Here is a 15,420-nt window from a genome sequence, read left to right on the forward strand (position 1 = left end):
CTGTGTATTTGTACACACGTGTTACACAAAACATTTAAAAAAAAATATTCACACAAACACACAGAACCATCATTCATTTCAACCCCAAGACCATAAACATTCATTCAAATTGTGCGTCATTGCGTTTGAATTGTAAACATTTAACCTATGATAAAATGAATAATTGTAATACATTTTAAAATATGTATATTAACATTAATGTTTTTGTAGCATATCAATACTTAGACTATATGCCGTTACTGCATATTTTTACTTGATATACATTTAATTACTTGAACAATGAATTAAAAATCTAATATCAGAAGCCTCTACAATTAATGGAATATTGGCTAATAAATAATTTATCTTTTCCCATGTTGATCACATTAACTGCTTAGACATTTTAATAGCAGCCTCTAATGAATGTATGTTATTGTGTAAACAAGTAGACTTATTTGACGAAATAGGCAGCTTCGAAATATTTATATTTTATTCCCAAATAGGACAAATATCCCAAATGATCCACGCTGTTGAATGTAACTTGCTAGATTTACGAAACGATGTTAACATTTCATTATTCAGAGGACACACAAATATGAGGCTACACCTTTTTTTCTCCCCCTATTCAGGTAAACTCATCAAGTGAGGTCATGATTTTAAATTATCTTTATAAATTCAGTTTATATGGTTTTATTTGATTAGGCATTTATAAAACTATAACAAAGGTTGATTGTACAGTTTTTGGTATGATTATTAAAAGCACAGTTGTTCAAAAACATGGACGATTTCAATGCAGGGGGTTGAAATCAGAGAAAACAACAATTGACGCATTTTAAAGGTTAATTGATAAAAACAAATGTTTCCAAATGTTCTTATAGGGGTTGCCACTGCTCAGTCACACATCTTACAAATGAGAAACCACAGTTTGCGCACTAACCGAGTAGACCATATTATCAATTTGGCAAAATAACAATGTTAAAATACACCATTGCATTTTGTCTTCTTCTAGGTGTAGGCGTATTACCTCCACGTTCATTTTTTCATTCCTATCTATAGACTACGTTATATTTAATTAACCATTTCCCTTTCTCAAAGTATTTCACATCTAATTGTATTACATATATAGCCTATATTACATAGCCTATGTGCTCACAAATAAATAAGCTACAACATGCATACAATGAACTTATTTTTCCCACAAATCCATGCAATGTAGTACCAATGGAATCTATGCTGAACGAAAACACAATATTTTACTAACTGAAGCAATATCGACAAATTATAAATTCTGAGTATGGGGGGGGGGGGGGGGGGGGCGTGCGTAAAGGCTGCAGAGAGCTCAATATGGAATCCGCGGGAGCCTTTTCAACTATAACTAATCGAACTAAACATGAAAACTATACTCTTCTTCGGGTTGAAAGGGGAACAGGCCGTGCAAATGATGTATTGGTTTGCATACGTTCTCATACCGGTTTTGGTTGTGGCACCATGGCGCATGTTATTGTAAACCTCGCTGACTGCTCTGCTCTCCCACACTCTCCACCCCAACCTGTGGCCATCTCACCTCATTGGCTGACTGGTCGTTCTGTTGTTTTCGAAACCATATAAACCCGAGGCCCCGCACCTTCAGTAGGGTCAAATTTCTTGCGCAAATGAGAGCAATCCCACGAAAAATAAGTGCTCTCCAGATTGTCAAAACCTGTCTGGATTATACTACTTCACTTTACACGTAATTTTTCTAGCCTTATCAGAATGACAACGACGGTTATTCAACAAACTTGACACTTTTTTGTTTTTTAGGAGAAACGTTTGTAAACGTGTGTTGCTTGCTTGTCTTATGTGTTTGTATTTGTTATAGTGAAGGTATTCCTATGTCGATTTGGAGCATCGTTCGCTAATGTCACTTTCCCCTGATCACTATAGCTTTGGTCAGTGACGAGTGTTACCAACCTCAAGACTCCAAAAGACCTGCTGGGACCTGAGGAGATTTTATTTTTTATCTATTTTCCAAAATGAACCTTATTGGGAGCTACCAGCATCATCATCTGATGCACGAGACCTTTCCATTCGTCCAGAGGTGTCATCAAGATAACCCGTACTTCCAAAGCTGGGTGGTGAACCACGGCGAAGTCCCTCCTGATTTCCAGATCCAGTCGCCGTACTCCACGGAGTTTGGGGTTCAGGGTCCGTCTCACGACAGCCAGCTGGACGCTCCCTCGGCGCGCACTGGGAAGAGGAGAGCCTCGGGGCCGAAGAAGGAACGGAGGAGGACCGAGAGCATCAACACTGCGTTCGCCGAACTGAGAGAATGTATACCAAACGTACCGGCAGACACGAAACTGTCCAAAATTAAAACGTTACGACTAGCAACAAGTTACATTGCCTACCTAATGGACGTGTTGGCTAAAGACACTGGAGAGACCCAGGGATTCAATGCCGAAATCAAGAAATATGATAACAGAGATTTGAAACGGAAACGGGAAACGGTAGGCTATGTGTAATACATTGTATATTATTCTAACTTTGTAGGCCTAAAAAGTATTTGTTGGTATTTACATTCTGCCATCAACCTAAATTATTTTCATCGTTATTGAGTGTATTTAATACGTAATTAGGGAATATGCACCTTCGTGATTGTGGTTTTAACTGTTGAAACAAAGTTGAGGCCATAATATTGTAATTCATGTATAGGTCTATTAAATTCATGTTAAAATTATTTGCTTAACCACATTTGTTGACAATTTAAAGCGAAAACATTTCACAGTTTAGAACAATGAAAGTTATTTTAGAATCGCATATCAAGAGTTACATGTTTTTTGCTCAATTGAACAAGCCTGAGAAGGCCTTTAAAGATTCACAGTAGAGCACTGTGATCCTGTTAGCCTGGTTGTTAAATAGTACATGTAGGCTAATAGGTGTTTATTTAATTCAGACCATGTCAATATACATTGAGTTAAAAGTCAGTTAGCAATACAACTGCATAATGCTATGCTATATCAATATTCTGATCCCCTTGTGTATTGTCTTTCACAGAACGAGGACCTGCAAGAGTCATTAGGAAACGAGAAAAAGTTCAAAGGGCGGACAGGTTGGCCTCAGCAAGTCTGGGCTTTGGAATTGAACCAGTGACTGTTCTGACCTCACTGAGCAGAGCAGCAGCAGAAACCCACGCAGCCTCCGTATTCAAGCACTTCGCTGCAAGGAATACAACCACTTAATATACACATCTATAGGCCTTCTACGTGCAATGTTCAAATTCAAACACGGTAGACTTTGGTGAAATGCAATATTATGCAAATGATTCAAAAAATACCTGGATACCTTTTCTTTGTCATTTGTATTCTTTGATAGAATATAACTGAAAGTTAGGCTATATAGCTTAGAATAAATATGTTTGGTTGTGGATAGGCCACAATACTGAACGGAGAGACTGCCACGGTGGGATGTGTGTTGGTGTTTCTTTATTCTTTACGCGGCAATCAATGTTCAGCACTGTTTTTTATGCTATGCATTGTCTTGTTATAATAGTGTCGAATTGTCGTGTTTATGTCTTGTAAATATTTGTTGGGAATCTACCTCAAATTAACGTATCTGTCTGTCCCTTTGAAATAGAAAACAATTACATTTAGAGAAGTGCAGGATAAATATCTGTTAAAAAAATAAAAAAAACGGAACGTAATTCCAAATGACACAGGTGGTTAACTATTAGACTGTATATTTGAATCTGACGAAATTGTTGTCTTTGTGTGGAATTGGATGTAAAATTATATTAATAGATGACTTAATAAATGAATTACATAATTAATCACACAATCGTTGTAAAACGGCAATGAAATCATTCAGTGCTTCAAAATAACGATTAGGTATAGGTCTCCAAATATTGATATGCATATCCCTAGGCATATTCATTTCCTTTATTTGAGGATACACTTTCTAAGAGTTCATTTTTTGTTGTTGTATTGATACCAATCACGAGACACATCCGGGTAATGGTACAGTTTGGTAAAACATTTTAGGTTACAAATGGAACAATTTAATCATAGCATGTGTGGAAAAATAAAAAATAAAAGATTGCGGAAGACCATAAGAAGCCCATTCCCTCCCACTATCCCAGGTCTCCATACAGCTCGGCCCTCGACGATACATTTTCTTATTTTGTTTCTTCAATCTTTTGTTTTATGGTAATGTACTAAATAACATAAGGGTTTGAGGTGCAGTGGTTTAAAATATGAAAACACACGCTTCAGGGTGCTGGGTCCGAAGTACAATAAATAATCAGTGGCATATATCTCTAGTCATAATTGATATAGGCGAGGGAAGTCATACGCCATTCGTGATGGCAGTTATAGGCAATTTTCTTGGGTATGAGCTAAAACATTTGATTGGCTCTATACGATATTTACCATATTCAGAAATTCATTATAGATCAATATATTCAGTTAAAAATTTAGACGAAAAGGTAATATTTGGTTACGTTCAATTTACGTTGATTACGTTCCATTTTTTCATGGGACAGATGCACGCTGTTTCGCCCGGAACCAATAAAACCGTCTTTCGATTGACTTATCAGCCCACAAGATAAACTCGTCCCATCAATCAATCAATTTCAAAGCATAGCCTATACCAGGGTTTCCCAAATTAGATCCCGGGGCCACGTTTTGGTTGTTGCCCTAGCAGCTGATTCGAGCATGACCGAGTTTGTGAAACCCTGGCCTATTTTAGTATAGAATAATCAAATTAAGAGATAAGATTAGGCTATTATTTCAATGATGCAAAAAAACATATAGGCTTGAACAAAGATTTTCTTATAGATCACTCAGCAACTAGTGCTTAATATTAGGCCAGCATAATATTGGTTTGGAAGTCTATATTTGCAGAGGCCTATGCATATACAGTGTTTTCAGAAAGTATTCATACGCCTTCACCTATTCCACATTTTGTTGTGTTACAGCCTGAATTCAAAATAAAACATTCTCATCCATCTACACACAATATCCCATAATGGTAAAGTGAAAATGTGTTTTTAGAAATGTTAGCAAATTAATTGAAAATGAAATACAACAGTATCTAATTACCACCCCGAGTCAATACTTTGTAGAAGCACCTTTGGCAGCGACTACAGCTGTGAGTCTTTCTGGGTAAATATCTAAGAGCTTTCCACACCTGGATTATACAACATTTGCCCATTTATTCTTTCCAAAATTCTTCAAGCTCTGTCAAATTGGTTGTTGATCATTGCTAGACAACCATTTTCAGGTCTTGTTATAGATTGAACTCGGCCACTCAGGAAAATTCACTGTCTCCTTGGTAAGCAACGCCAGTGTAGATTTGGCCTTGTGTTTTAGGTTATTGTCCTGCTGAAAGGTGAATTCATCTCCCAGTGTCTGTTAGAAAGCAGACTGAACCAGGTTTTCCTTTAGGATTTTGCCTGTGCTTAGCTCCATTAGGTCATTTTTTTTATCCTGAAAAACTCCCCAGTTATAACGATTACAAGTATACACATAACATGATGCAGCCACTACTATGCTTGAAAATATGAGGAATGGTACTCAGTAATGTGTTGTATTGGATTTGCCCCAAACATAACACTTTGTCTTCAGGACAAAAACATAATTGCATTGCCACATTTTTTGCAGTACTACTTTAGTGCCTTGTTGCAAACAGGATGAACATTTTGGAATATTTTTTCATTCTGTACAGGATTCCTTTTCACTCTGTCAATTAGGTTAATATTGTGGAGTAACTACAATGTTGTTGATCCATCCTCAGGGATATTCAGTGTCTGATTTTACTTTTTTTTTTTTTTAACCAATCTACCAATAGGTGCCCTTCTTTGCGAGGCATTGGAAATCCATGCTGGTCTTTGTGGTTGGAATTCACTGCTCGACTGAGGGGTCTTACAGAAACTTGTATGTGTGGGGTACAGAGACGAGGTAGTCATTGACAAATCACATTGAACGCTGCTATTGTGCACAGAGTGAGTTCATGCAACTTATGTGTCTTGTTAAGCTTAAGCAAATCTTTACTCCTGGGCTTATATAGGCTTGACATAGCAAAGGGGTTGAATACTTATTGACTCAAGACATTTCAGCTTTTCATTTATGGGATATTGTGTAGGCAAGCGACAAAAACAACTCAATTTAGGTAGTTGAAATATGGTTCATTGCTCTCAAGTTGAGACTTTCTACATTGTGCCTGTGTTAGTACAGCAACTACGTTTACTTTTGAAATAATATATATATATATAGTAACAATTACGCATTTTCCACCCTAATGAACACAACTTCAATTAATTGCTTAAAATGAGTCTTAAAAGCTGAAAGCATGAAAATTACCAAAAATCTAAACTGTTGAAATATTTAGTTCCCACCAGACACAACTTTACATAGAAATCTTACAATCAAGGATGAACTAAAAGTACTGTTCTTATATTTCTCACACAAAAAAGTAGAAAAGTAACAAAAACAAGACAACATAGCTATCCGGGATCCTTGGGACGTTCTTACGTTATAGGTTCTGGGACGTCCCTACCGTAAACCTTAACCCCTAGCCATAACCCTTTTATGGCTAGGGGTTAAGGTTTACGGTAGGGACGTCCCAGGGAACCCCGGATAGCACTAGCCATAGGTTATACAGGCTATATATGGCCCGTCTAACCTATAGATCTACAGGCATTAAACTGGTTCCTCCAGCAAATAGTTGCACCTGTACACATGGATGGTCTCAACCGGCAAAGTTCATTGCTCATCAACAGGAATTTTTATTGGGACACACACACACGTGTCATTCTCTTATTGCATAGCCTACGAAATGTCACATGTAGGTAACACGTCAGGTTTCAGCCCTGCTACCTTCATGTAGGAGTAGGTCTAGCGTTGTTTCTGCCGTTCAACCACTGGAGCCCAACAGAATGCTGCTGACACCTAGCGGTAGATCGAGTAACTACAGAGAGAAGACAGGGAGGAAAATGCATGCCGTAGAGGCGCACTGTAAATCTGCAACACTAGTGATAGGGCTGCATAATAACTCCACGGTCTGTCGTTGGAAAAGCATGTAAGGAGAGCAGTTTGTCAGTTACTAATTCTATCCAGCTACTAAAAATCACAAAAAGAGAGAGTGACTACCCCACAGCAAATAAAAAAGACAAGCCATTATCTATGTACAATACGTTTATTAAAAGCAATACGCAGCCATATTTAAATACACGTATTATCTATTACAACAGTTAGGTTTAAAGCAGCACAGCCAATACAGTATTAACGCAGCACAGCCAATATGTTCAAGAGGGGAACTCTATATGGTGCTAACAAGGCTACAAGCAACAAAAAAAAGAAAAAGAAAAGCCATCGATAATTCAGCAATGACACACCCGACACGGCTAACTGATGGTGTAACATGGAACGCAGCAGACATGACTTATTTCTTGGGACTTAAATAAGGACAGGGAAAATTTAAACAATTCAATACTAAAAAAAAGGCATACCATCTGTGGAGAGACCACTGACTCAAACAAACCAGTGAACATACAGTGGTGTTGAAGTGAAGAAACTCATAATTAGTGACACAGAGGAAACAAAACCCAACTCCCATCTTCCTCCAGTGACTATAATTGGTACTGTGATCCACTAGACACACATCATTTCAACACTGTACCAGGAAAGGAAATGGACTTGACAAGTCCAGGGTGACATGATTCCTCAGAAATACATTCCAATAGAATAGAACTAACATATTGTAAACACTAAAGCAAAAAGGTACAGCCAGTGCTCATTGTGCACTGTTGAAAGTAATTTAGGTGGTTCACATGCAGTTCATTGCTCTCAAGTTGAGACTTTCTATATTGTGCCTGTGTTAGTAGCGCAACAACGTTTGCTTTGGAAATAACATATTGTGATAATAGGGCATTTCCCACTCTAATGAACACAGCTTTAATTAATTGCTTAAAATTAGTCTCAAATTGCTGAAAGCAAATCTAAAAACAATTGTTGAAATAGTTACTCCTACCAGAAACACAACTTCACATAGAAATCTTACAATCAAGGATGAACTAAAAGTACTGTTCTTATATTTATCACAAAAAGGGTAGCGGGTAAAGAAAACAAACATAAAAAAAAAACATCGACAACAATATTTGAAAATAACCTTTTTTTAACTGAAACGCCACTTCAGTCTGAGTGTGTTTCAGTGTAGAAGATAGAGGGAGAGGGAAAAGTCTGAGTGAGAGGAAAAATAAAAATGTGAAAGGGTCTGCCAAAATGCTACATCATTCAACTTCCTCAGTCTTCACATGCATGTCACACCACCGGATAACAGAATGAGTACTAGCTGGACAACAGGGAAAATGTACAACGCTTCCTAAAACCTTTTTTTAAATGATCTTTTCATTCACAAAATGCACCCTGTCCAGTTTATTGATATCTTAAGTTTGCACACCCTGGTTTGGCACAAACCCATCATTTTTCTTCTTCAAAGTTGTTAACAGTCGACGCAAAACAAAAAACACAAACACCTTTAAGGCAGTTATCATACATTGCATTCTACCGTTTGCTGATTTCTTCATAATCTGTGCATTTTGTACATATCAGCATATTCACATTACAGCATTACATTACCCTGCGGAGTCTCAACAACTGTCTTAAGATCAGTTTTGGCTGCCTGTCGGAAAAACACCTTGTTATCAAACACACGTGTCCATGTCCAAGTCTTGGTATGGGAAGTTAAAATCGGTGGCCTTTACTCCAGCTGTTTGCTACCGTCCGACTTCTGGTCCAGTCGGCTTTTGGTGCTCTTCACCATATAAATAAAATAGGTCAGAGTCTCCTTCTCGTTCACCGGGATATTCCGGAAGTGACGACTGACAGTCTGTAAACAAATAACATTGAGGCCAAAATCATTTAGTTATCACAGAGGAGAACAACGTTCTAGATTTAAATCACTAAAGTTATCACAGAGGAGAAGGTTCTATATTTAAATCATTAAGTTATCACAGGGAGAACAACGTTCTAGATTTAAATCACTAAGTTATCAGAGGAGAAGGTTCTATATTTAAATCACTAAGTTATCACAGAGGAGAACAACGTTCTATATTTAAATCACTAAGTTATCACAGAGGAGAACAACGTTCTATATTTAAATCATTAAGTTATCACAGAGGAGAACAACGTTCTATATTTAAATCACTAAGTTATCACAGAGGAGAACAACGTTCTATATTTAAATCACTAAGTTATCACAGAGGAGAACAACGTTCTATATTTAAATCATTAAGTTATCACAGAGGAGAACAACGTTCTATATTTAAATCATTAAGTTATCACAGAGGAGAACAACGTTCTATATTTAAATCACTAAGTTATCACAGAGGAGAACAACGTTCTATATTTAAATCATTAAGTTATCACAGAGGAGAACAACGTTCTAGATTTAAGAGAGTGCACCAGAGAGAAAGAGGTCAGTGTAATCAGTCTGTTGATTGAATATCCAGTTGATTTCTGCCCACTTTAATAAATAAATAAATAATGGCAAAGATTAGTGATATTGAATATAGAATGTTATATGTAAAAGCAGGAGGCAAGGCCAACAAAGACCAAGTGGGATCACCAGTCTGGTTAACCACAAAGTGACAAAAAACATTGAGTCCCCATACTGTCAAGGATTAAAACTCCACGTATAAATTCACAAGATGTGTTTCTAGGAGACATTCAATCCCCTTCTAAACCCAAACACAGAGATCATTCGAATTTAAAATAACAAGCGTGAGGGGAAATAAACATCCTCTGTGTAGTTTCACCCAGCTCCATTTAGGCTGACAGTTCCACTCAATGTGGGCGGCACATGGAGAGCTGTAATTGGTTGGACCCGTTGGCGTGCGCTTTATTAATGATGTGACTGGCTCATTAATGGAGAGGTCTGGGCCTCTCTACAGCCTGGGGAAACATTTAACTTACAGGGCAGTTTCATTTATTTCAGCCAGCTCCCGCAACGACCCCCCCCCCCCCCCATCACCGGGTCGGGCTGGAAACATCACAGAGGAGTATTTGTAAGGACAGGAGTCGAGCCAGCTGCAAGATTACATGTCGATTTCACAAATTCTCCTAACAATACGTCTATGTCCAATTACTGTGTAATTGGTCTCCCACACCACATACATCATGGTAAATAATAATATTATTATGGGTCACGGTTCCATTGGATGGGCTGGGCACACCTACTGAGGGTGAGGGTACCCCTTTCCAGGAAAATCCCTAAGAATAATTATCCTAAACGAAAACCCCAAGACAGAAGTTAGCTTTAACAGAGTTAAGTCCTTCCGAGACAGCTTACCGACTTCTTTGGGTGGGACACTAGCTATATATATATATATATATATTAAAGAGCTGCATTTTTGTATAAAAAAATGAATGCAAATGTTGAAATCTGAGACATTTTTAAAGTCCATCTACTGTCATTGTGGCAATAAACATTGCACTGTTTGTCCTATGGATATATTAACACTAAGCAATCCAAGCCCAAATTAAGTTGGAATAAGCTTATTTGGACATGGAATGGGAGTGACACGAGTAGTTTCACCACCCGTGGGTTTAACTGGCGCTTATCCAATTAGGTGTTCCAGTCTACCAGCCAGCAACTCTTAACCCAGCACAGAGCAGCTGTTAAGCTGAACTGGTTTGGCAAGTCGCAGTTTGTTTTAGCCGCTGGGAGACTTGGTAGGTAGTTGTCCAGTATTACAAAGTACATCTAGGATTGCAAAATATCAATACACCATAATAGGACAATACATGAATACATTCATCAAAGTAAAAAAATGATTTTAAAAAGTGCCTGATGCTTGTCTTTAGCTGGAAAATGTTGTTAGATGCCCCACTGGTGTGGACACTGTTAGCTGTCTATGACATCTTACTTTACACCTTACTGCTGTAGGCTTACTAGTCTTCATTGATGTAACACAGGCCCTTGTATTTCTTACGAGCACTAATTTCTCTAACAGTCATTATTTTGAGAAAAGTTTTATTTGACTGCGATACGTGGTTGTCTTAGCTACCTTACCTGAATGCAGTGACGTAAGTCTTTCTGAATCAGACAGTGAACTTAACTACATTTGAAATGTAGTACTTACCTCAGCCAATTGGGCCTTGTTCAAGCCAGGTCTGGTCTGCAGCTTGTAGTGTCTCTTGTAGCGTCTCAGCGTGTTCACCTGAAGCTGGAACAGGTCCACCTAACATCACATAAACAGACCGTGAGGAAAGACTGGTGAGTTACCCATAAAGGATTTAATATCTTTAAGCACATTTTTACTGTTCTCTATCAATTACATTTCACACATAAAATACTTAAGAGATTTCATGCTGTTAGGAATTTTCATCAATAGCCATCTTATGTTGTCTTTCATATCTATTCAACTTGCTGGTATTTTCTTCCACAAGGATGATTCCTATTGAGAAGCAATGTGGTGTTTTAGAGTCAGATGATTAAAGTGAAGACGATGGGTTTTGTTTTCTCGGCTGTTACCTCTGGAACTTCCACGTCATGGTCCGGAGACTCCCCTCCGTCGTCACTGGTCTTCCTCTTCCTCTTGTTACGGACACTCTGGATGAAGTTTTTGTGGAAGTCGCATATGTAGAGATGTCGAACCTAAAATAAGACAGATATACAGTACCAGTCAAAAGTTTGGACACACATTCCAGGGTATTTTTTTTACTATTTTCCACATTGTAGAATAATAGTGAAGACATCAAAACTATGAAATAACATACATGGAATCATGTAGTAACTAAAAAAAGTATTAAACAAATCAAAATATATTTTATATTTGAGATTCTTCAAAGTAGCCACCCTTTGCCTTGATGACAGCTTTGCACACTCTTGGCATTCTCTCAACCAGCTTCAATTAACAGGTGTGCCTTGTAAAAAGTTAATTTGTGGAATTTCTTTCCTTCTTAATTAATGCGTTTGAGCCAATCACTTGTGTTGTCACAAGGTAGGGGTGGTATACAGAAGATAGCCCTATTTGGTAAAAGACCAAGTCCATATTAATGCAAGAACAGCTTAAATAATCAAAGAGACACAACAGTCCATTACTTTAATTTCAAGAACCTCAAAAAAAATCAACAATTAACTGCACCTCACAGAGCTCAAGTAACAGACACATCTCAACATCAACTGTTCAGAGGAGACTGCGTGAATCAGGCCTTCATGGTCAAATTGCTGCAAAGAAACCACTACTAAAGGACACCAATAAAAAGAAAAGATTTGCTTGGGCCAAGAAACACGGGCAATGGACATTAGACCGGTGGAAATGTGTCCTTTAGTCTGATGTGTCCAAATTTGAGAATTTTGGTTCCAACCGCGGTGTCCTTGTGAGACGCAGAATAGGTGAACGGATGATCTCTGCATGTGTGGCTCCCACCGTGAAGCACGGCTTTGCTGGTGACACTGTCTGTGATTCATTTAGAATTCAAGGCACACAACCAGCATGGCTACCACAGCATTCTGCAGCAATACGCCATCCCATCTGGTTTGCACTTAGTAAGACTAATTTGTTTTTCAACAGGACAATGACCCAAAACACACCTCCAGGCTGTGTAAGGGCTATTTAACCAAAAAGGAGAGTGATGGACTGCTGCATCAGATGACCTGGCTTCTACAAATCACCCGACCTCAACCCAATTGAGATGGTTTGGGATGTGTTGAACAGCAGAGTGAAGGAAAAGCAGCCAACAAGTGCTCAGCATATGTGGGAACTCCTTCAAGACTGTAGGAAAAGCATTCCAGGTGACTACCTCATGAAGCTGGTTGAGAGAATGCAAAGCTGTCATCAAGGCAAAGGGTGGCTACTTTGAAGAATCTCAAATATATTTTGATTTGTTTAACACTTTTTTTGGTTACTACATGATTCCATGTGTTATTTCACAGTTGATGTAGAAAATGTAGAAAATAGTAAAAAGAAAGAAAAACCTTTAAATGAGTACATGTATGTGTCCAAACTTTGACTGGTACTGTATAATTATGATGATGCACAAGTTGAAAAACAAGATAATTCTCCTTTTGGGTGTGACAGATGTGACCACTACTCAATTTATTTATTTAACCAGGCTGTTGTAGGCAGTTAAGAACACATTCTTATTTACAATGACGGCCTACCGGGGAACAGTGGGTTAACTGCTTTGTTCAGGGGCTGAACGACAGATTTTTTACATTGTCAGCTTCAGGGATTTGATCTAGCCCAAAGCTCTAACCACTAGGCTACCTGCCACCTCAATGTGCTATTCCACCAAAACTAGGCCAGTTTAACTCCTCATAACGTACGTTTCAACATAATTTTGTATTTAGCTCGTGTTCTTGACAAATATAATTTGGGAAAGCAAAGGGAATAATTATTTCTATTTGAGTTAGCCTAACCAAGTGTGGTGTGGTAGCTCTGGTAATATTGTGTTGGGACAGCCACAGGAAGAGGAACCCAAAACTCTGGCCTTAGGTAGCCTAGTGGTTAGAGTGTTGGGCCAGTAACAGAAAGGTTGCAGGATCGAATCCCCAAGCTGACAAGGTAAAAATCTATAATTCTGCCCCTGAACAAGGCCGTCATTGTAAATAACAATTGTTCTTAACTGACTTGCCTAGTTAAATATATATGTTTTTAAATGAGCAGGTTTTCCTATACTCAACCGCTGTGCATAAAATCCTCTAAGAGAAATGGCCATGGATCACCACTTGGGTATTTGTAGTTAGGGAGCAAGAAGCCGCACCCCCGTATTGGAACACAGCAACGTGTAGGTTTCCAGATAGCAAAGCCGCAATTTTACACTTCAACTTCAATTGGGGCGGGGGGTTTGCGAAACACCTTATAGCATTGAGTGCTGAAAGAGTTCGATCTGTCTGTGGCGGATACATTGTTGGATTTTACAGACAACTAACTATATACACTAGGGAGTTTTTCTTCTTCTTCATCACACTTGCTTGTAGCCAAATAGAACTGCCTCTAACTTTTGTGTTTCCCCCCCAGGACAACCTATAGCTTCCTTAGTAACAGCCATTTTAGGGAGTGGAGGCGTGGAAAAGACTGTCTACGCAGGGTGAAACTGCGAGCCAAGGCTCGGATTGGAGGTGGGGGAGCAACCCTTCTTGTTTGCTGTCCCACTAGCTGCTACTCCAAATGAAACCTTAAGCAGTCAGAGAGAAGTCCACCATTTTCCGTGATACATAATTATGGCGCAGAACAAACCTTATAATAAAAGAGTAAGGTTGAATTTGACAAGCTTGCTCGATTAGCAAGTGCTTGGCTTGCTTAGCCAGTTGGTAGAGGGGATGTCTAATCGGGGCTAACTACCGTCTCAAATGATTGAGACAACTAACGTTAGTTAGCAATAAAAAACACTTACGCTTTTGTCGATGTCCAGCTTTAGTTTTTTCTGCGATATGCTTTTTTGGATCCGTTTGCTGAAGGAGGCGTTTCCAGCTGATCGTCCGCAGCGCTCACCGTCCTCAATCAAACAACAAGTCTGGCCGTAAAACGGCGGCGCTGGGGGGCCGTCGTGGCTGTCTTCTTCAGTGCTGAACCCGTTCATGATTGTTGGTTTGGGGATGTTTTTTGTAAAAACCACTGAGAACGTTATTTTCTCCTCCCAAAATGCCCCCCTTCACAGACAAGCGTTAACTAGAAAGCTGTTTTTCTCAAATTAAACAAATGCGAACTACAATTAAAATTACACTTTAACGAGATTCCTGATCAAACTAGAAACTGTCTATGGATAAAAATCCATACCACAATACAGGCTAGAATGCCAAGACAGGACCACAAGGTGGCTTGCTATCAAAGCTAGCTGTGCTAGCGAACAAATTCCTGAGCCGACAACGGTGATGTCGATTTTGTACAACGTGCAACCGTTACTTTTCGATCATTCGTACATGCGGCTCCAACCGGTTAACACATATCAAACTAAATCGGAACACAAAAGTCGTCTTTCACTGATTAAACAACTTTGAAGTAATCACGTATTTCAGACTTCACCTTAATAGCCGCGGTATTCTTTCAGAACAGCCTGTACAATGAACATGCCCTGCTCCTGCAGCGGAAGTTCTTCCTGGATCACTATTGGTCATTTTCTAATAGAGGCGGAATTAACAGGTTTGTATTGCTCTTCGGTTGGTTAAAAAAAAAAGCCAATCATTCAGTGGTTGCTTCCTGGATCAGAACGCGTATTTGTTTATGAAAAGACGAGTCTGACACCTCCACTGTGTTCATGAGTAATCTTCATACCGAAAAACAGACATACGGGATTTTACTGTGCACATACTGATAATCATGTACTCTGCTAGTCTGATAACACTGCTGATGTAGTCTCCTATCGACTATGATTTCATAACGATTTCGTTTGGACATTTCCAACGCAGAATTCATTTTGTTACATCTGATAACTGGGGGAGAAAAAAAAAACTTGCTCAGCC

At 38.7% G+C, this 15,420-nt stretch overlaps 2 protein-coding genes across 2 annotated transcripts; one reads left to right on the plus strand and one right to left on the minus strand.

The window, feature by feature from the left end:
* The first annotated feature begins 1,625 nt into the window (after positions 1-1,625).
* LOC120056408 (heart- and neural crest derivatives-expressed protein 1-like) lies at positions 1,626-3,872 on the plus strand. Its single transcript, XM_039004568.1, has 2 exons — positions 1,626-2,465; positions 3,013-3,872. The coding sequence occupies exons 1-2, from the start codon at positions 1,992-1,994 to the stop codon at positions 3,106-3,108; spliced, it is 570 nt and encodes a 189-aa protein (XP_038860496.1). The 5' UTR covers positions 1,626-1,991; the 3' UTR covers positions 3,109-3,872.
* Positions 3,873-7,136: 3,264 nt separating this feature from the next.
* sap30l (sap30-like) lies at positions 7,137-15,030 on the minus strand. The gene is made up of 4 exons (XM_039005027.1): positions 14,355-15,030; positions 11,488-11,610; positions 11,096-11,194; positions 7,137-8,841 (listed from the first exon to the last, which is right to left on the minus strand). Exons 1-4 carry the CDS (start codon positions 14,538-14,540, stop codon positions 8,713-8,715), a joined length of 537 nt encoding a protein of 178 aa, XP_038860955.1. The 5' UTR covers positions 14,541-15,030; the 3' UTR covers positions 7,137-8,712.
* Positions 15,031-15,420: the final 390 nt, after the last annotated feature.

The sequence above is a fragment of the Salvelinus namaycush genome, chromosome 12, assembly GCF_016432855.1.
Source record: "Salvelinus namaycush isolate Seneca chromosome 12, SaNama_1.0, whole genome shotgun sequence".
NCBI classification, from domain to species: domain Eukaryota; kingdom Metazoa; phylum Chordata; class Actinopteri; order Salmoniformes; family Salmonidae; genus Salvelinus; species Salvelinus namaycush.

Excerpts from the sequence above, each read along its gene's own strand:
- LOC120056408 (XM_039004568.1), top strand. The coding sequence starts at position 1,992 with ATGAACCTTATTGGGAGCTACCAGCATCATCATCTGATGCACGAGACC. Across the intron at positions 2,466-3,012 it reads TGAAACGGAAACGGGAAACG|AACGAGGACCTGCAAGAGTC; the intron begins GTAGGCTATGTG and ends TGTCTTTCACAG.
- sap30l (XM_039005027.1), bottom strand. The coding sequence starts at position 14,540 with ATGAACGGGTTCAGCACTGAAGAAGACAGCCACGACGGCCCCCCAGCG. Across the intron at positions 11,195-11,487 it reads ATGACGTGGAAGTTCCAGAG|GTGGACCTGTTCCAGCTTCA; the intron begins GTAACAGCCGAG and ends ATGTGATGTTAG. Across the intron at positions 8,842-11,095 it reads ACAAGGCCCAATTGGCTGAG|ACTGTCAGTCGTCACTTCCG; the intron begins GTAAGTACTACA and ends ATTTGTTTACAG.